This window comes from Hemiscyllium ocellatum, chromosome 24 (assembly GCF_020745735.1).
Source record: "Hemiscyllium ocellatum isolate sHemOce1 chromosome 24, sHemOce1.pat.X.cur, whole genome shotgun sequence".
NCBI classification, from domain to species: Eukaryota; Metazoa; Chordata; class Chondrichthyes; order Orectolobiformes; family Hemiscylliidae; genus Hemiscyllium; species Hemiscyllium ocellatum.
This window is the reverse complement of record NC_083424.1, coordinates 6633800-6655952: the sequence shown is the minus strand read 5'-3', so window position 1 is coordinate 6655952 and position 22153 is coordinate 6633800. Positions and strand designations below refer to the sequence as shown.

At 39.3% G+C, this 22153-nt stretch overlaps 1 protein-coding gene across 9 annotated transcripts in view; it reads right to left on the bottom strand.

Moving 5' to 3' along the window:
• fbrsl1 (fibrosin-like 1) overlaps positions 1–22153 on the bottom strand; it is a 1050756-nt gene that overhangs the window by 494932 nt on the left and 533671 nt on the right. For 8 of the 9 annotated variants that reach the window (XM_060843388.1, XM_060843391.1, XM_060843389.1 and 5 more), the window contains 2 exons: positions 7310–7390; positions 3733–3768 (listed from right to left, as the gene is read on the bottom strand). In XM_060843388.1, coding sequence (XP_060699371.1) covers positions 3733–3768; positions 7310–7390 — 117 coding nt within the window. The remainder of the gene's footprint in view (positions 1–3732; positions 3769–7309; positions 7391–22153) is intronic. The other variant, XM_060843396.1, reaches the window with a different exon arrangement.

The window sequence follows — 22153 nt, the reverse complement described above, 5'->3', positions numbered from 1 at the left end:
AACTAGCCACAAAAAGACATGACCCACTCGTGCTAGTATCCTTATATACAGATGAGGAAGGACACCACATCCATCCTAGGACTAGCCTAACAGAGACACGCACAAGAATTCCTAGAAGCATGGCATTCCAACCCGAACTCTATCAACAAACACATTGACTTGGATCCCATTTACCACTCTCTGAGAAAAGGAGCCGGAAATGACATCACCACAGGAAATGATGTCACTGCAGGAATAACATCACCAACCCAAGGAAACCTAAACACAAATAGAAAGCGGGCCATACCACCAATGCTTCATCCAGAGGCTCACTGATGTTACCTAGTATGTTGACGAAACATCTGAAAACAAACCTTCCAGCTCAGTGAGCAAACTTACATCAGAACCTCAAACTGAGCTATAAATCTTCTCAAAACACATTAAGAATGCTATTGACATCACTGTAGAGGCCTGGGATGATATCAGTGAGGACTGCTTGCATGCAATTTGGTTGATGTTTCTCCCAGATTTTCACGATTTTAAAGGCTTTGAACCGTCAGAGAAGCTTCCAATCAAAGAACATTGTGTCACTCTTGTGAATCAAGTTGGATTTGAAGAAGTGGAGACTGACCTACAATAATTTGTTGCTACGGGGGAAATTGAAGCTCAAGACACAGCACCACGAGCACTTTCCACTTCTCTTTTGTCTTCTATCCTGAAGGAAGTTGAGAAGCAGTTGCAGCTCTTAGAAGACAATGACTACAATGAAGAATGCAGCAGGATAGCAATTCATGGCAGAAAGTCTTATCTGGCACCCATGAGCAGCTTCTTAATGAAAGAAGAAAGATGGCAAAGCAATAAAAACTAGATGCCTTTTTGAATCCAACCCCCAAGAAACAGTCTGAGGACAATGAACCACATAATTCACTTCTAGATTAAACATTTTTTTTGTCATAACCCTACACACAGAACTGCACTTGAAAGTAATGATGATGCTGAAGATGACTTTCAGCCCCCATCTTAATATAATACTAACTCAGCAAGCTCAGAAACCCATAGAGTGTAAAAGTTCTTGTGTTATTTCATTAAAATATATGATTTTTACATTTACTTAGACTGTGCTATTGTTTGTGTTAGGCTAACTAATAGTTTTGATTTCAATGTTTACTGATATTTTTGGTGGTTTGCCCCTAACCCTGTTTTTCCCATAGGTCCTGTTATTTGTTGTGCTATTTTCCATAACATTAGGTCATACAAGAACACAACTGCTGTGTTATTAGCAGAACAGACTGAATGATTACTAGATCAGAACTCTACATTTTTGTGGCTAAAACACACTGCGCCCTCTGTGAATCAGATGATGGGTTATCTATGGAAAATGAAACTTTGCTTTGAAACTATACATTGAAGCCATCACCCCTGAAGAGAAATCAAAGCTAACATCGTGTATCTAATCCTATTAATTGAAATCACTGACATAAAATCTAGTAACACACATTACATGTTTGATGCCTAAACCACCAGAGTGATTTGTTCCATCAACCACTATCAAATGAAGCAATAAAATGGAGGAAAATGAAAACAATTGTGGAAAAATAATTCCAATTTGCCAGATTGTCAAGAATATTGACAGAAAAAGGTTATTCTCCCAAAATAGTGGATGATGCCTTAGAACCAAGAAACCAAGTTGCTAACTTTCCTGACAGTGAACATTTCTTTGGCTACATTAAGTTTCTAATCCTTTTTTATTTTTATCTGTGCAGATGGAAGAATTAGACAGCAGGTAAATGAACTGGCCATGCAGTCCAAGATTCAGCAGTGTACAAACTGTCCGTTGAAGGGCTTTTGCCAGAAACGTCAACTCTCCTACTCCTCAGATGCTGCCTGACTTGCAGTGCTTTTCCAGCTCAACACTCTCGAATATGCAAAGGCTGCCAAATGGAAGCTGGAGCAATGCTTGAATTTTTAAAGATTAAGACATTACTGAACTATAACACATTTTACTTAGAACATTATGGAAATTCAAGCTTTTATGTTGTGTATTTGAGTAATAATTGTAAATTTTAGGTGAAATCAAGCAAAGGAAGAATGAAGTCAGAGTTTAGTCTATTAATTACCCAGTTGTTTCTCACTTCACCAAGCAGTGCCACATCCACTGTTGTCACTATATCAGCATCTCATTGCAATACATCCTATTTTCCTGTAGACCCTAGCTTGTGCCAAATCACAAAGAAATACACACTCCAGAGATTTTACATCCAACATCAACCAAATGGAATTTAACAATCCCTATATAAAAAAAACAGACAGGTTCCAGATGCAGTGGAGTTATTGTTTGCCATTTTGCAGAATTATAAAAACAAAATTCATTGAAACACACCATTATCATTTTATGAAAACAGCAAATTTTATCAATGACTATAAAATGCTAATCACAGAAATAATGTAGAAACACAAGCAGGCTTGTCCCTGTAGAGCCTCAACTTGTAAAATAAAAGGTTGCGTACACAAGTAGCCCATCTCTGCTTCATTCCATGGTGCACTCAGACCATCACCCACAATTTTACATGAAATAGCTAATGCTGATTTAATAGGCAAATTTCCAAACAACTATTGACAAGGAATAATTCCTGTTCAAAACTGCATTCCGAGCAAGAATAATGAAAATGATGCTGGATTTCAACATGGTAAATTATAACAACGTAAAATCGTCATAAACCCAGATCATAGGGAGAGAGAGATGACCGGTGATGGTTTAACCATAGTCACCAAGCCTAAGGCGAAGGGAGGGGTTGAGGAGAAAATTCTTTCATGGTAAGGTCAGCTGGTGCAGGAACTGAACCCATGCTGTTGGCATCATTCTGCATCACAACTGTCCAGCCAACTCAACTAACACTAGCAGTGTTCAGAGAAAGGGTCACTGGACCTGAAACGATAACTCTGCCTTTCTCTCCACAGATGCTGTCAGATCTGCTGAGTCTTCCAGTAATTTCTAATTTTGTTCCTGGTTTCCAGCACCCCAGTTCTTTGATTTATAAAAACAAAAATACGATCAGTTCAATGGCCCTTAGAAATCTGTATGTGCTAGCTGTTCCCTCCCTTCTGAATCAAATGATTGTGGGTTCAAGTCCCATCCCAGAGAACTAAATATCTGAATCTGAAGTGACACTCCAGTGAAGTAATGAAGAAGTGCTACATTGTCAGATACCACCATGCTGATCAAGTGAACTGGAAAGGAAAATATCTCACTTTTACTTTCTTGTAATAACTACAGATTGGCAATAAGTATGTATGCCTTTGCCACAACCTCTCACATGCTGAGAATAAAAACAAGATGCAGGAATCATGAACACATGTCCATCATTTCTTATGTTAAACAGGGTTTCCTTGAATCAGTAATAGCCCTATAAATCAAAACAAAAGGCCCACAATATACAAATAGCTGAAATTCAAACATCTACTACGCTGGGAAAAGGATTGAGAAGAACAATGAAAACATATACAGTATGACTAAATCCAGCTCTTTTCATCATTAAAGGACATTTACAAACCAAGCAGGAACCAATATTATCTTTGTCATGTAATGAAATGCCAGGCTAAGAGGACATTTATTCAATTCATTACCTTGTGTAAGTGGTTATGTGTGTGTGTATGTATACTTTAAAATATAGCTCTGAAACAATTAGCTCTGAAACACAGCACAGATACCCAAGAGAATTGATGTATAATATTCAAAGGTTTAAAATAACTTACAGAGTATCCTCGTCCTGAAAACGAATGAGCAGAGCTCTGTGGGAGAAAAAATAAAGGAGGAACACACATTAGGTTTGCACTGAATCTCCATTACGTTCTTCATACTCAGTAACAGGCCTTTTAACACCTTACAACAAGTACAGGCCTACAGGATAATAGTGGAAATGATTATATACATTTTCTGGTAATAGGTTGGTTGCAAATCTTTCCCTATATTTTCACATTTTTATCAGGTCCGTTTGTTTTTGGGTAGTACATTTACCATTTGGACTGAACTGACACACTTAAATAAGAAATGAATAATCAAAGTGGTGAGATATATAGAGTTCAGAGAGATGCTGATATTTTTATGAAGAACCATAGGTTTGAATGTCCTGAATTTCCGCATAGTGCAATATATTGTTTATTTAATACATCACATATAGTTTCTAACAGTGCTGCTTGACCTACTTTCCTTCAATAATAATTTGCAACATAAATGCTCTTTGTAAAATGATAATAACAGAGATATCTGGAATGGAAAGGAATTTTGCATTCCTTAAAACAAAACCGAGTGGCTGAGGGAATAACTACCAGGTGGTGCATTAATGGCCAACACAAACAAGAAGTTCCTAGTTCAACTGCTGATCTATGCCAGGTTAGCTGTTACTACAGCACTGGACTGTCAACTTGTAGGAGGGAGTGGATATAATGAAGAGCAATTCATTTCTGAGAGGTGAGTGTGAGACTTTTGGGGAAGGAAAGTATTGGATTCAGGTGCAATGTCAACCAGGGTGAATGCTCACCTCCTAAATTACTAGAGAGAGGTACTAGTACCTGTGAAATGGTACCTCAGAAAGTATCAGCATCCCCAGACCACAAAAGGACAACATTGGTAGTAAACAAAGTGTGCAAGCTATGAGTCAGGTGGTAGCGCTTCCCCTCTGAGTTAGAAGGTTGTGGGTTCAAGTTCCACTCCACAGAACCAAGCATATGAATCTGAACTGACATCAAGTGAAGTACTGAAGGAGTGTTCTATTGTCAGAGGTGCCATCGTTCAGATAGGACTTCAAGTGTGCATTCTCTGATGGATGTAAATATCCCACTGACAATACTTTGAAGAGTAGGGGAAGTTATCTCCAGTGTCCTGGCCAACAGTTATCCCTGAATCAACATCATAACAATAGTTATTCATGCTATTATCATGTTTCTATTTGTGGGAGTTTGCTGTACGCAAATTGGTTGTTGCATCATCCACAGTACATAGCGCCTATCTTTCAAATGTACTTCATTATGCAAAGGGGATAAACTGCAGCTGTAATATCATTGGACTATCAATTCAACAGTCCTGGCTTACGCTCTGGAGAGGTGGGCTCAAATCCCTGCATAACAGCTGGTGGAACTTAATTTCAATCAATAAATCTGGAATGTGTATCAATAATGATGACCATGACAACTATCATCTGGCTCACTGATGTCCAAAAAGAAATTTGTCATTCTTACCCACAATCTGGTCTAGATTATGACACCCATCATAATGGAGTTAACTCGTCACTGCCTAGCAACCTTTCTACTCAAGGCCAATTAGAAATAGGCAACAAATAGGCCTTGGTGGCACTGCTCACATCCGTGAAACAAGGAAGCAAATATGTTCTAAAGTTTTCCACAATTTATGAGATCACAAAAGCGCATTGCAAATACAGGTCTTTCAGATACTTTCTGTGGCAACATTTACAGAAACCTTTCAATCAGAATTTATGGAAGTAAACGTAGATGCTGGCAATATGGAGCAATTTACAAAATATTCTGGAATCTATTTATTTCCACCACCTTGGCTTTTCTGTCATAACTGTCTCGTATAAAGTACATGTGCCATCACAAATCCAATGGACATCAGCCAACAGTGACCATCTGTTTGATGATAAACTGATACGTATTATTGTGAATGAGTCAAAAACAGCAGAGAAACTGCTGAAGAAACATTTTCTATCATAAAGTAGGTAATAATCTTTGGCTCTTTAGTAAAGATGTGCCAGCGGAAAAAGTATTCAGCTATGAAATTAATAATTGACCAGTGCTGTAACCAGAATTTAATCAAATATTCCAATAATCGGTTTACCTCCACTTTAGTCAGGTTTCTGAGCGAGCGAGCCTTACTTGCTTCATCAGCCCCAATCAGCTAGTCTTCATCACAGAAATTTTGCTATTTCCTATTTCAATCAAAAGCTCAGAAGGCATTCTACACCTGCCAGCCTTTCTGCTGTGCTAATAATTGCCAATTTGCACATTGCTCTGGCTATATCACTCAATTTGGACCTGGCTGCTGCATGCATACACCATGATTCATCAGCAACCCCCTCATGACAATTAGAGCCAATATCTTGACTAACTGGAGCACCAATTCTAGAGGCTCAGTGGACAATTACCAGTCTATTTTCCCATCTCACCCGAAAAATATGAGAACCAGTAACAATGGCATTCAGTGCCTCTGAAACGTTACCCTTGAGGGAATGAATATTTCAAATTATCACAGCTTTACAATCACATTCAAATTTCAGCATTTGGAAGGATACAAGGCTCATTTAAATGATAATGAAGGAGATCCATTCAATTTACTAAAAACTGCAAGTTCTTAAGCTGACAGGTCAAGAAACAGCAAAAACTCTTAACCATTGTGCATGGCTGTATATAGAATTCTAGAGCAATACAAACATCAAAGGGATTAGTATGACAAATAAGAGAAGGCAAAAATGCTCCCTGCTTTCCTTCGGTCAAAATAACAAAACACAAATGTCACTTATCAGACTCTTAATATGCTGCTAAATTCCAATTACCCCATAAAGAAAGAAATAATTAAAAAAAACTGATTTTGGGAGCAGACACTGTTGGTTTTGTGCACTGATATTAGGGCTTGAAAACTTTACAAAGCGTGCAACAAAGCATTCACAGATCCCAAACAGAGCCACCATTCATTTGTAGAGAAAAGCTTGCTCGTCAATTAACAGGAAAAGGGGAAAATAAATTAAGTTGCCATTTTCCCCACTACCCCCTGGAATACTGTGCTACAAATTTGCTTTTGTCATACGAAAAGAGTACTTCTATTTAAAAAATAACCAAGGATATTTTAGAAATATCTTCAGTTTGCTCGTTTGTTCTTGAATTAGCCACAGTCCCAGAAATAAACCTAATGGCTCCCCCCAATTCCCCAAATGTTAATATAAAATATAGATGATAGCTTCAGGGAGCTTTTTGACAGCACTGGTGAATCGTTTAACAGTTTCTAATGTGTTGTTTAAGGAAGCAACTCAAATCTTATGCTACCTTTATTTTAACTTTTTTCCAGATACAGATAGCACAGGAAACAAAGGAATCATCATACGATTGAGAATAACGATTCAATCTTTTGGACAAAATCTTTATTTGGCAGCTTTTCAATATATTTTGCGATGCACAGCAGCAGTTTTGTAATTATTTATGCTGTAAGTTTCTAATGATACTGTTGCACATGGTAAAAATAACCTTGAAACATGCTTTTAATTGTCCTCCAAAGTTAAATGCCCTACACAATGAGAAAAACAAATAAAAAAAGGATATTCACTTGTTTGGTTGGAGGATTAACCCTTTGTGTACTGAAGGCCTTTTCAGCTTTCGAAATTCGCACATCTTTTGTATATGACATCTGAAAATATTATAAAGTAGAATTAGAAGTGCATACGCAGACCTAAGTAACATGCTCACAGTATTCTAGGAATTATATAGCAAAACATTGCAATCTGGATATGTTTGGTCTTGGTTCAATGCAATGCTGTTTATTCGAGATACTGCATGTTCAGGAATGATTGCAATAATTTGAGGGAACATGCATAAAGTGGTTCTTTGGTATGCACACAAATTTACACAAATTCACTTTAATCAGTAATCTGTCAGAGAAATACTAAATAAATGTTCAAAATGTAGCTCGAACCATATATTGCAAACTACGAACATTAGCTGCTTAGATGTCGGCTTTCCTTACATTTGGATTTTAGGAGAATGGTCGTTTGAAAACATGATCACTCATTCTGCTACAGTAAAGATAGAATTAGTGGTTTGAAGACCAGGACCAAGCTGATGAAATACCAGTCTTCTAGACTCCTAACTAAACAGCATCAATATCAATATGGGTATAAAATGTTGCTTTCAAGCGACCAGAAACTGAAACATTTGAGATATTTTCCGCACGCAACTACGATATTCATAAGAGAACAACAACAAAAGGAAGAAGGTAGCTTACATAAGGTGGAGGAAGCTAGGGTCAAGCTCAGCTCTACAGGATTACAGGCAAGCGAGGAAGGAGTTCAAAAATGGTCTGAGGAGAGCCAGGAGGGGGCACGAGAAAGGCTTGGCAGAACGGATTAGGGAGCACACAAAGGCATTTTACACTTATGTGAGGAATAAGAGAATGGTCAAAGAAAGAGTAGGGCCGATCAGGGATAGCATAGGGAATTGTGTGTGGAGTCTGAGGAGGTAGGGGAAGCCCTAAATGAGTTTTTTGCTTCTGTCTTTACGAAAGAAACAAACTTTGCAGTGAATGAAACCTTTGAAGAGCAGGTGTGCATGCTGGAATGGATAGAGATAGAGGAAGCTGATGTGCTGAAAGTTTTGTCAAACATTAAGATTGACAAGTCGCCAGGCCCGGACCAGATTTGTCCTTGGCTACTTTGGGAAATGAGAAACGCAATTGCTTCGCCACTTGCGAAGATCTTTGCATCCTCGCTCTCCACTGGAGTCTTACCTGAGGACTGGAGAGAGGCAAATGTAATTCCTCTCTTCAAGAAAGGAAATAGGTAAATCCCCGGCAATTACAGATCAGTAAGTCTCACATCTGTCGTCTGCAAGATGTTAGAAAGGATTCTGAGGGATAGGTTTTATGACTACCTGGAAGAGCATGGTTTGATTAAATGCAGTCAACACTGCTTTGTGAGGGGCAGGTCATGCCTCACAAACCTTATCGAGTTCTCTGAGGATGTGACTAGACAAGTTGATGAGGGTCGAGCTGTGGATGTGGTGTATATGGACTTCTGCAAGGCATTTGATAAGGTTCCCCATGGTAGGCTCATTCAGAAGGTCAGGAGGAATGGGATACAGGGGAACTTAGCTGTCTGGATACAGAATTGGCTGGCCAACAGAAGACAGCGAGTGGTAGAAGGAGGAAAAGATTCTGCCTGGAAGTCAGTGGTGAGTGGTGTTCCACAGGGCTCTGTCCTTGGGCCTATACTCTTTGTAAATTTTATTAATGACTTGGATGAGGAGACTGAAGGGTGGGTTAGCAAGTTTGCAGATGACACAAAGATTGGAGGTGTCGTTGACAGTATAGAGGGCTGTTGTAGGCTGCAGCGGGACATTGACAGGATGCAGAGATGGGCTGAGAGGTGGCAGATGGAGTTCAACCTAGGTAAACGCGAGGAAGGTCGAATTTGAAAGCTGAATACAGGATTAAGGAGAGGATTCTTGGCATTGTGGAGGAACGGAGGGATCTTGGTGTGCAGGTGCATAGATTCCTTAAAATGGCCACCCAAGTGGACAGGGTTGTGAAGAAAGCATATGGTGTTTTGGGTTTCATTAACAGGGGGATTGAGTTTAAGAGTCGTGAGATCTTGTTATAGCTCTATAAAACTTTGGTTAGACTACACTTGGAATACTGCGTCCAGTTCTGGTCGCCCTATTATAGGAAAGTTGTGCATGCTTTGGAGAGGGTTCAGAGGTTTACCAGGATTCTGCCTGGACTGGAGGGTTTATCTCGGACTTTTTTCATTGGAGAAAAGGAGGAGGAGAGGGGACCTAATTGAGGTATACAAGATAATGAGTGGCATAGATAGAGTTGAGAGCCAGAGACTATTTCCCAGGACAGAAATGGCTGACACGAGGGGTCATAGCTTTAAGCTGGTTGGAGGAAAGTATAGAGGGGATGTCAGAGGCGGGTTCTTTACACAGAGAGTTGAGAGAGCATGGAATGCATTGCCAGCAGCAGTTGTGGAAACGAGGTCATTGGGAACATTTAAGAGACTACTGGACATGCATATGGTCACAGAAATTTGTGGGTGCATATATGAGGATCAGTGGTTGGCACAACATCGTGGGCTGAAGGGCCTGTTCTGTGCTGTACTGTTCTATGTTATAACTCCTTGCAAAGAAAGATTCCTTCTGCAAACAAAGGTGTGAGAGCAAGCAGGAAGAGATTTGTTGGAATAGCAGAACTGTCAGTGAAAGGTTGATGAATAGTAACAGATGCCATCTTAACACTGATGTCATATTCTCCATCAGTTTAGTGCAGAGAACAGTTGAACATCGATTGCCAAACTACAGGTTGCAACTAAGACAAGCAACTGGGATTATGTGTTCCAAGGTAATAACAGCAGACCTTGAGTGAAGACTCAGATTTGACAATGCTGCAATTGGCTGAAAGGCTCCTTTAAATATACATGATCTGTTTTTGCCTGTGGGTGTGACTTTATTCAATAAGCTCAGAGACCCAAATGATGACATTAGCAGAGCCTACAAAATGGTGGTTGTCTTAATTGCTTTTGTGTCTATATTCCTGCAGTTTGCACACATTGCTCAAAAGTTCTTCCCCACAACCCATCAATTTGCATCTGGGGTTGAAACAAGTGTGAAGTATTAGAATGGTATCACATAGAAAAAAAGCCATGGGAAACACTGACAGAAGGAAGTAACAAACTTATCTGCATGAATTTAAAGGGAGATGTGAAGGACAGAAAGTACACGATAGAACATCTAGGGGTTTTTTTTGCCAGAAGACATCAAGTCCTACTTGATCCACCAGAGGTATGTCATAACACGTCTGAACAGGTTGAATAACATATCTACAATGGACCATGAAAGTCTCTTGTTAAACAATGCTGGTAACCCTCCCAGAAGGCCAGAGGACTGGGTTCAAATCCCACCTAACCTTGGCTGTGTCATAACATTTCTCAACAGGTTGATTAAAAATACCTATATTGGACCATGGGGGAAAAAGAATAAAATAAAACAGGGAACTAACTGCCTACTACTAAAATAACTGTGAAGCAATGTTTTATGTAAGCAAAACACTGTTCCTCAAAACAAACTTCCTCCTTCTAATCTGACTTTGGCTTTCTTTACTAAATAATTAAACAGTGCCAAGTGTAATAAATACTACATTTCCAAAGGGAACATGGAGATGGACAGTCTTCACCAAGAAGTCTCAGCTGTGAGAAAAGAGGGATGTTGCAAAAGTATAAATAGGAAGAATTAAGCACATGTTACTTGTATCACATAAAATCATATTAAAAGGCACCTATAAAAACAGAAAGCCAACTAATTTTTTTAATGAATTCATAATTTGCACATTATTAGAACTCAGTATAAGATAATATAACAGTACAACTGAAATAAAAATGATTGTTTAAACAACATATTTAAAACATTTGCATTTGAAATGCAGGTAAATATAGTAGGCAGATTTGTCCTAACTCAATTTAGAAACATATTTTGTCTCAGTTAATACGAGTTCTTCATTTTCTCTCAATATCAATTGTATTTTATTGCCCTGAATGCTTCATTCAATGTTCAAAGGTGCCAGGTTTCGGATCTGCTTCATAAAACATATCCAAAACTGTGTAACAGTTAGCTCTGTTGAAAAGAGAAAGTGATGCATTGGTGACTACACTGGGAGGGACTTTTTTTGCATATGTATATTTTGGGTAACTATACTGATGGTGGTCAACAAAATCCAAATTTAATACAAAGTAAGCATCTATGAACACCCAGCACTGAGTGCATCAGATACTGGAAGATATTTTACTGACTCTCAAAACAAACATTAAATAAATGCACACTTGTCAATATAGAAATTTAACATTGAGCAGTTTATACTGAAGTGTATACTTGTTGCTATATTCTTCACCTTAAACGGTTCTGAGCCAAGTTAGCTGCTATCAGAAAAATGATGGAAAAGGGAATTTGATTTTCCAGATTTTCGATCTTCTTACAGCAAGGTCTCCTTTACAACAACCTAGCTTTAATGCAAGCACCTTACATTGATGAACCAGGCAAATAAAAACAGTGCAGATGCTGGAAACCTGACACAAATACAGAAACTCATTTGGTCTGACAGCAACTGTGGAGAGAAAAACAGAGCTAATGTTTCAAGTCCAATATGAACAGGAGTCACTTCGGACTCGAAACTTTAACTCTGTTTTTCTCTCCACAGATGCTGCCAGACCTGAGTTTCTTCATCATTCTCCATGTTTGACCTAAAGAGGCAATTTTGCTAGCAAATCTGAAAAACAGAGCAAACACAAGCACTGCTGTCTGAGGGCAGTTACTAGCTTTCTTCAACTTCTCTAATGATAATTTCCAGTTAAAAGTCTGGTTGAAGATTTGTAGCTCGGGTGTCCGTTGTTGTGGTTCTGTTCGCCGAGCTGGAAGTTTTTGCTGCAAACGTTTCGTTCCCTGGCTAGGGAACATCATCAGTGCTATTGGAGCCTCCTGTGAAGCGCTGCTTTGCTGTTTCTTCCGGTATTTATAGTGGTTTGTTCTTGAAGTTTCCGGGTGTCAGTTTCAGCTGTAGTAGTTTGTATGTGGGGTCCAGGTCGATACGTCTGTTGATGGATGTTCTTGCCGTTTCCGGGTGTCAGTTTCAGCTGTAGTGGTTTGTATATGGGGTCCAGGTCTATGTGTCTGTTAATGCCATGCCATAACTCCATTAACAGACACATCGACCTGGACCCCACATACAAACTACTACAGCTGAAACTGACACCCGGAAGCGGCAAGAACAAACCACTATAAATACCGGAAGAAACAGCAAAGCAGCGCTTCACAGGAGGCTCCAATAGCACTGATGATGTTCCCTAGCCAGGGAACGAAACGTTTGCAGCAAAAACTTCCAGCTCGGCGAACAGAACCACAACAATTTCCAGTTAGCCAGCCAATGCATACCTTACATTTGCTGTAGGATCGGAATTAAAAGCAACAAATTCTTTACAGCAGCAAAATAGTTGCACACAGGAATGCTAATGAACTAACTCACCAATAATAAATGCAATACTAAAGTTTGAGCTCATAAAAAAGGACAAATAAAAAAAGTGTCATATCTCATAACCTTTGAAGAAACAAAAGTGCATTACAGCCAATTAAGAAATGTCATTGTAGTAATTTAGGAAAAGTGGCATTCGGTCAGGTACTGCTGAGACCAGTAACATTGCCATAGGAGGAATGACTGGTGTATGAGATGGTTTTCCAGAATAATATTTTGAGGAATCACTAAAGAACAGGCGATCCTAGACTGAGTATTGTGTAGTAAAAAAGGAACAATTAGTAATCTAGCCTGTACCATAATATGATCAGATTCTTCATTAAAATGGAAAGTTACATGGTTGATTCTGAGATTAGGGTCTGATCAATGGTATGAGGTCCGAGCTGGCTATTATCAACTGAGGGACATTGCTTAAAGGGATAAAGGTGAATAGACAATAGCAAACATTTGAAGAGTGCATGGGGGATCAGCAAAAGTTGTTAATCACAGTGGGGCACAAAAATAAAATGGGATAGATGGATTGAGATGAGAAATTTCTTCACCCAGAGAGCGGTGAGCCTGTGGAAATATCTGACAGTTGAGGCCAAAACAGTGAATGCTTTCAAAAAGGAATTAGATATAATGCTTTGGACTTAAGGGATCAAATGGCACGGGGGAGAAAAAAAAAACAGGTACCAGGCACTGAGTTTGATGATCAGCTAGCTTGAATGGTCAAATGGCCTATTCCTGCTCCTATTTCCTCTGTTTACCATATCTAGAGTACTGTATGTGATATTAGCCTCATTATTTAAGGGAGGCTAAAAATGCATTGGAATTAGTTCAGAGAAGGTTTACTACAGTAATACCTAGAATTGGGCATTTTAATTATGAAGAAAGGTTTGAGAGGCTAGGTTTGTATCCAATGGAATTTACAAGAGTATGAGTTGACTTGATTAAAATATACAAAATCCAGAGGGGTCTTGACAGGGTACATGCGTGAAAGGATGTTTCCTCTTGGAGGAGAATCTAGAATTAATAATCAAAATATAATAACTGTTTCAAAATAAAAGTTTGCAGATCTACAAGAGAAGGAGAATTTCTTTCTAACAGAGTGTCATGAATCTTTGGAACCCCCTCAAAAGATGGTGAAAGGAGATCCTGGAATATTCTTAATGCATAGGTATACATATATAGATTCTTGATAGGTAAGGGAGTGGAAGGTTATCAGGGCTAGTTGGGAATGTGGGATAATCAAACAGCCATGATTTTATTCAATGACTGACAGGCTCAAGGGCCCAAGAGGCCTTCGCCTGCTACTTACTATGACTGTAAATTATCCAAGGCACCAGGAGAACTCTATACTTTTTCAAAAAGTGTGACTGGATAATTTTTGTCTCTCTGAGAGAGCAGATACAGTAGACCTTATGTCTCATTTGTGATATGGTGCCTCTGATGGCACAGTGCTCCCTTAATGCTACAGTGAATCGCAAACTTAGGTTACGAGTTCAAGTCTCAAAGGCCTTCTGACCTGACTCAAAGCAAAACTGTTAATGTAGACAATACATGGGGTCTCTAATGCAAATAAGCAAAGTAAAATGGAAACTAAGTATGAGCAAAACAGAGGGATAATTGAAAATGCTTAAAATATAGTTCATTTCCATTTAAAAAGGCAGGAATATCAAAGTTAACGCAGGTAGTTAAACAAAGTCGGGTCAAAATGGTTTATGACTTGTTATTAAGTCAGCAGAGGGAGGAATCCAAGAGACTAGAATTGGGACATGTGTCCAAGAGGTCAACAGACAGAATTAGTGTGAGGATATTGGGAATTGCAATGTTAGACCAGTTGATGTTTCTGTAGAGAAATGCCGAAAGGTTGTTGACATGGATGCTAAAGGAGTTGAAGCAACAGATAACAAAAGCTGTGAATATAGATTTTGGCTATGGTTTCACTAATTAGGAAAAGAGATAGTTTCGAGGAAAGGAAGTTGAATTGAATTGAAATGAATTTATTATCACGTGTACCGAGGCACAATGAAAAGCTTTATCTTACAAGCAATACAGACAGATCACATGGTTAAGTAGCATAGATATGTAAATAATAGGTAAACAGTGGCAAAAATAAAAGAACACAGGTACAGGCGAATGTAAAGAGCTTGAGAGTCCATTCAGTATTCTAACAACTGTAGGGTAGAAACTGTATCAAAACCAGCTGGTGAGTGTGTTCAGGATTCTGTACCTTTTCCCCAATGGTAGGAGTTGTAGAAAAACATTGCCAGCGTGGGATGGATCTTTGACAATGCTGGCGGCCTTTCCTTGACAGCGGGCCTGGAAGATGGAGTCTAAAAATGGGAGGTTGGTCTTTGTGATTGTCTGGGCAGAGTTCACCACTCTTTGAAACGGTCTCAGATCTTGAATGGTATAGTTGCCATACCAGGTAGTGATACATCCAGACAGAAAGCTCTTGATGGCACATCTGTAAAAGTTGACAAGGGTATTCACTGTTTTGCCAAAATTCCTCAGCTGCCTGAGAAAGAGACAATGTTGTTGGGCCTTTGTAACCAATGCGTCCACTTGAAGAGTCCAAGAAAACTTGTTCTGGATGACTACTCCCAGGGGCTTGACACTCTCCACTCATTCCACCTCTGTGCTGTTAATGTGTCGGTGGGGCATGAGTAACATCCCGCCCGAGGTCAATAATGTGTTCTTTGGTTTTGCCAGCATTGAGAGCTAGATTGTCCTCAGTGCACTATTTTTCCAGTTCTTCCACCTTGTCTGAAGTCCGTTTTGTCACCATCTGATATCCGACCGACTATGGTGGTGTCATCAGCGAACTTGTTAATGGCGTTAGTCTGGTATTTGGTGACGCAGTCGTGGGTATACAATGAGTATAGTAGGGGGCTGAGTACGCACCCCGGGGGGGGCAGTGTTGTGTGTTAGTGAGGATGAAATATTGTCCCCAATCTTCACTGACATTCATGATATGTAAGCTCATGGGTTAAGTGGTATATCGAAAAAGTTAATAAACAGAAAGTCTAAACCTTCGAAATCTAAAATTGTCTTAATTAAAAAAAATGCAGATCACCTGATGCTCAGAATCTGCAATTCTGAAATTCCTGCCTTGCAACATCTGCCTTTGTTCCAAGAGTTATGATTATGACTTATTTTGTGTTTAATTTTCAGTCATTATATGTGCAAGCTCGGAATTCAAATTTTAATCTAAAAGGAAATCCATTGAAGGCCACTGTGCTTCAGCAATAATTGTCACTATTGCAGTCTTCCTTTTCCCATCCTTTTGAGCAAAAAAGAGACTATGAACCTCGTTGGTTTTTTTTGTGTAGTTCTAAATTTATTATGCCTATTTAACAATTTGTTCACTAATGAAACACAATTTCAATAATTATCCCTTTGGACACTTTCATTAGATCCGTTCCTCATCATCTGTGCTCCAGTAAAATTTGATTTAGCTTCTCAAAGAGTTTTCATTGTAAATATTGTCTCATCACGGATTACAAATCTCAACATTGGGAGCATCTTGCTCCACCTTTTATGCTTTCCACAGGAGGTGTAGCACAAATTTTGAGAGACACTGGCAAGTTAGGAACATAGGAACAGCAGTGGCCTCGAGGATCTTCTACCATTCATTGAGATCATGGCTGATGTGTGGCCTAACTACACATATCCTCTAATATCTTTGCTTAACAAAAAAATTATCTATCTCAGATTTAAAATTAACAAATGATTCTGCATCTACTGCCATTTGTGGAAGAGAGTTCCAAATATTTACCAGTCTTTGCGGGTAGTAGTACTTCCTAGCACCTCTCCTAAAGAATCTGGCCCCAGTTCTCAGACTCTGCCCTGTAGTTCTAGAATCCAAAACCAGTAGAAATAGTTTTTTTTATCTACCCTGTCTTTCATGTTAACATCTTGAAGACGTTGACTTGATCACCCCTTAGCTTTTAAGTTCTAGAGAAAACAGGCTTGATTTATATAATTTCTCTTCATAACTTAACCCCTGAAGTCTAGATATCATTCTTGTAAACCAACATTGTCCTCCTTCCAACGTCAACATATCCTTCCTAAGGTATGGTGCCGAGTGGGGACTCACCAGGATTTTGCATAATGGCAGCATAACTTCTGCATCGTTGTACTAAGTCTTCTAGATATATAGATCTGCATTCCATTTGCTTTCTTGATTATTTTCTGCACGTGATGTTTTAAATAACTATGCCACTGAACCCCAAAGTCTCTTTGAACACCCAATGTATTTAACTTCACACCATATAGATCAATGTTGAGATGTATCATTTTGATCCAAATGGAAAATCTCACACTTGTTTACATTGAACTCCATCTGCCACAGTTTTGCCTATTCACTTAGTCTATCAATATCCCTCTAATCTTCTGCTGCTGCATACACAGTCTATAATGCTACATATCTTTATGTCATCAGCAAATCTGGATATATGATTTTTCTATGCCATTATCCAAGTTAATAAATTACATGAATAACTGACGCCCCAATATAGATTTCTGTGGGACACCACGGTCACATTCTGCCAATTTGAGTGCCTACTCATTATACCTGCTTTCTGTCACCTGCTACTCAATCAATTTCCCAGCCATGTCAATAATTTCCCCTTAATTCTATGGTCTTCTATCTCAGTTTACAATCTCTTAATAAGGGACTTTATCAAAAGTCTTCTGGAAGTCCACAGAAAACAACATCCATAGGCATTCCCCTATCTAACACTTGAGTCACTTCTTCAAAAGATTTAATGAGGTTTGTCAGGCATGACCTACCTGTCAGTAATCCATTCTGGCTCTGACTGATAAACTGAAAATGTTCAAGGCATTCAGTTACCTCATTGTTGTTTATAGACTCCAACAATTTTCCCACCAAAGTTAGACTAACTAGTCTGTAATTCTCTGGTTTTCTTCTTTTGCCCTACTTAAAAATCAGAGTGACGTGTGCAATTTTCCAATCCAGAGGGATGATTCCTGCATCTAAGGAGTTCTTTTTATTCATGCATGGGATATGATAATTGTTGGCTGGCCAGCCAGTATTTATTGCCCATCCCTAACTGCCTTTGAGAAGGTGGTGGTGAGCTACCTCCTTGAATCACTCCAGTCCACCTGCTTGACCTGGTTGACCCACAATGTTGTTAGGGAGGTAATTCCAGGATTTTGACCCAGCAACAGTGAAGGAACAATGATATATTTCCCAGACAGCATTGTGCATAGCTTGGTGAGAACTTTCAGGCAGTGCTGTTTTCGTGTATCAGCTGCCCTTGATGGAAATGGCCAATCTGTTTGGAAGGTACTGTCTGAGGAGCTTTAAATGAATTTCTGTAGACCATAACTATAGCTAGGGTGTCTACAATGTGCCCCCCCCCACTTCTTTTTTTAATACCCTTGGATGGAAACCATCAGGTTGTGGGGATGTGACACTTTAATTCCATTAATTTCCTCATTACCAATGTTTTACTGATGTCACTTCTTTCAGTTCCCGTTCCAGATCCACTAGTAATTTCCTCAAGACTTCCAGAAAGCTGTATTCCATTTCTAATTAAGGGGAATTTGCTATTTTACTAGTTAAGAGTGATTAAAGCTTGTTAAACACATTTATTGATGGCTCACCTTGCTTCACCAATATCCAGCTTTCAATTTTACCAAACAAGCTAGATGTTAAGAAGACTTGACATGGAAACCAGAGGGGGTACCTCGTGAATTCAGCTCACTACTTGTTCTGAAAGATGTTGATGTTGAATGTCATGCACCAGCCCTCAGGGCAGGCTCCATAAGTACAGCCATGCCCACCTGACAGATATCTGCATCAGATACGTGCAAACCTATAAAGAACCTTCAAGGAACATCACCAATTCAGTTACCAGACACTTCTTCACTTCAGTTCTGTAGTAGCAACTATGCTTGTAATGCTGCAAAGACATCAAAATGCTCAGGGACATGCAGCCAGGCTGCATGTCCACAATTCACCAGCATCCCTAAACTCCTAAAAAACAGCAGCACAGGTAAGAGTAATGCCACATTTTGTATAGATATGGTGTCAGAGATTGTGCAGCAAGGTCAATTGGACATTTGTGGATTGTAAAGTAGACAAAGATGTACAAGAACAATAGGGCTGGGGCCAGGAAGTATAATGGAGAGGCAACGGACAAAAGAAAATCTGAAAAACTTACGAGAAATTAAAAGCAAGGACATTTTTAGAAGTCAAATAATAGTTCAATTATAATTGTTAAATTAATTTATCCAATTTGAGAAATGCTTAAAGAAATCGCATGAAGTAAGTAGAATTGCAAACACACCTAGGTGGCAAACACCACAGCACTAACAAATGGTCTGAAATCTGAAGCTATATAGCACTTTCGTCATGTAAATTGTTCCAATTGTAATTGTTCACCAGAATTTGCCCTAAATGTCAATGCATAGGTGTTACTTAAATATTTCAACAAGAAGCACAGTTTTGTTATCAGAACGTTAACTGTTATATAAGATACGTTTCAAGTATAATCATTTCAGAGCTAAGAAAACAATACTATTAAGAGAATGGAACAAAAATTATACTTACATGCTTTTGTCAGGGATCTTAGAGGTCTTCAAGAAAATGAAGGATTATGATAGAAATTGTCTGCTAGAACTGTCTGTTGTGCAGCTGAAGTAGATTCTGGAGGTGGTTTATGGGTCGGGAGAGATCAAATTTGTTTGATCTACTCAATAACATACAAAATAGGAAATCAATACTACAAGATGTCATATAATTTATGCTGTGCTTTCTGGAGAATTCTATGGACTGTGAAAATAAGGCTTAAAAACTGAGGCTCTTAAGTTGCTTAAAAGAATCAAATGGACCCCCTTGTGTAGTTCAACTGCATTTAATTTCCAGACTATGCAGGTTTGTTGTGAATATCGTAGTGTCCCTCATTAAATAACAATGATCTAGAGTCATTACAGAGGAGAAAAAAAGCTGTACATTGATTACCATCAATATAGCTTCAAATCATAGAAGATAAACATGGATTTCTGATGATCTCATTCAAAGTGAATCCATGCAGCATGAATTGAATTGAATTTATTGTCATGTGTACTGAGGCACAGTGAAAAGCTCTGTCTTGCGAGCAATACAGGCAGATCACACAATTAATAGCATAGATATGTAAAATGTAAAATAATTAGCGGAAAAAAACAAACAGGGACAGGCGAATATTTAGTGAGTCCATTCAGTATTCTAACAATAGTAGGGTAGAAACTGTTTCAAAACCGGCTGGTGCCTGTGTTCAGGTTTCTGTACCTTCTTCCCGATGATAGAGGTTGCAGAAAAACATTGCCAGAGTGCGTCCACATGAAGAGTTCAAGAAAGCTTGTTGTTAACAACCACTCCCAGGAGCTTGACACTCTCCACTCGTTCCACCTCTGTTCTGTTAATGTGTAGGGGGGGCATGAGTGACATTCTGCTGAAAGTCAATAATGAGTTCCTTTGTTTTGCCGGCATTGAGAGGTAAGTTGTTCTCGGTGTACAATTTCTCCAGGTCTCCCACCTCCCGTCTGCAGTCTGTTTCTTTGCCATCTGAGATTCAACAGACTATGGTGGTGTCATCATCAAACTTGTAAATGACATTAATTTGGTATTTGGCGACACAGTCGTGGGTATACAGTGAGTACAAAAGGGGGTTCCAGTGTTGAACATTAGTGAGGAAGAAATATTGTCCCCAGTCTTCACTGATTGTCGCCTGTGGGTCAGGAAACTGAAGATCCAGTTGCAGAGAATGGGGCTTAGTTCGAAATCACTAAGTTTAAAAATCAGTCTCGAGGGGATAATAGCGTTGAAGGCTGAACTGTAATAAATGTGTAGGATTCTTAAATAACTGTTCTTGGTGTCGAGATGTTCCAGGAGTAGTGAAGGGCAAGTGATATGCATCTGACGTGAATCTGTTGGTCTGATAGGCAAATTGGAGTGGGTCAAGAGTAGTGAGAGGCTGGAGTTGATTAATGCTATGACCAACCTTTCAAAGCACTTTATGACCACCGAAGTCAGGGCCACTCGGCAGTAGTCATTGACACATGTTGCATGAGCCTTCTCAGACACTGGGATAATGGTGGCCCTCTTGAAACAGGCAAGGACAGTGGCCTGCTGCAGGGAGAGATTGAAGATGTCCGAGAAGACCTCTGCTACTTGATCTGTGCATGCTCTGAGTGCACTGCCTGGTATTCTATCTGGTTCCATTGCTTTCCTCGGATTCACACGAAAGAAAAACTGATCTGACTTCTACTGCAGTGACTGTTGGGATAGGCTAGTCAGGGGACTTGTCGGAATAGGTGTTACCTCTCCGCCGAAATTCTGCTCAAAGCGAGCATAGAAGATGTCGAGATGATGTGGGAGGGGTGTGTCATCGTTGGTTATCTCGCATATCTCTTTTTAGAATTTGTGGGTCATTCAGTCCTTGCCATAGTCGCCGGGTGTCTGCCTGGGTCTCTCGTTTGGATCAATATTGGTCCTTGGCTGTCTTAATGGCTCTGCGAGGGTCATACTTGGATTCCTTATATTTGAGTGGGTCTCCTGATTTGAAGGCCTCATGCCTGGTTTTTAGCAGGTTCTGTATGTCCTGTTTCATTCAAGGTTTCCTGTTAGGGAATGCCCAGATTGAATGTATGCAGTCTTCCACACACTTGCTGATAAAGTCTGCGACGGTGGTGGCGTACTCATCCAAGGTACCTGTGGACTATTTGAACATGGCCTAAATGGCATGAATATTTCAAAGTTTTCGCTTGGCACAAGCAATTGTTGTTGAGGACAAGATCATTTATGCAAAAGCAAAGTAACAAGTAAAAAAAACACTTCCATTTCAGATGTCTTCCAGAAAATAAAAACATTATTCAGTATTGTAAATATGCTATTGCACAAAAATTCAGTTGGATGAAAGAAACCAAGTTAATCAGTATTTCAATGCATTGTTTCAGTGGTAGATTACAGGATATTTGGCAAAACTGGTTAATCTTTCAAGCAGTTTGACTGGGAATGGAACCAAGCATTGATTGCAAAGGAAGGAAAATAGTAGGCCAATAACTTAAGTTCATCATAAGAGACACAAGTTCAATCCTATGCTGAGTTAGCTAACATGACTCAACTGCAGGTGAACTGGCTTAATCAACCTCAGAACCCACAACAAAATGCTAGCTCTGTTTGTCATGTGGTAGTCCATGTTGGAAACTCTCAGGTGTGAATGTGGGGCGAGAATGAAAATTGGCTTGGCTCTGATGTTCTCCATTTGATTAGTTTGCTGACATCCACTAACAAGGACTCCAGGAGAACTCCACTGAGTTGAAATATCAGTGGAATTGCAGACGGAAGATGTGTTTTCAAAGAAGAAAGAAGATTGGTTGTATATT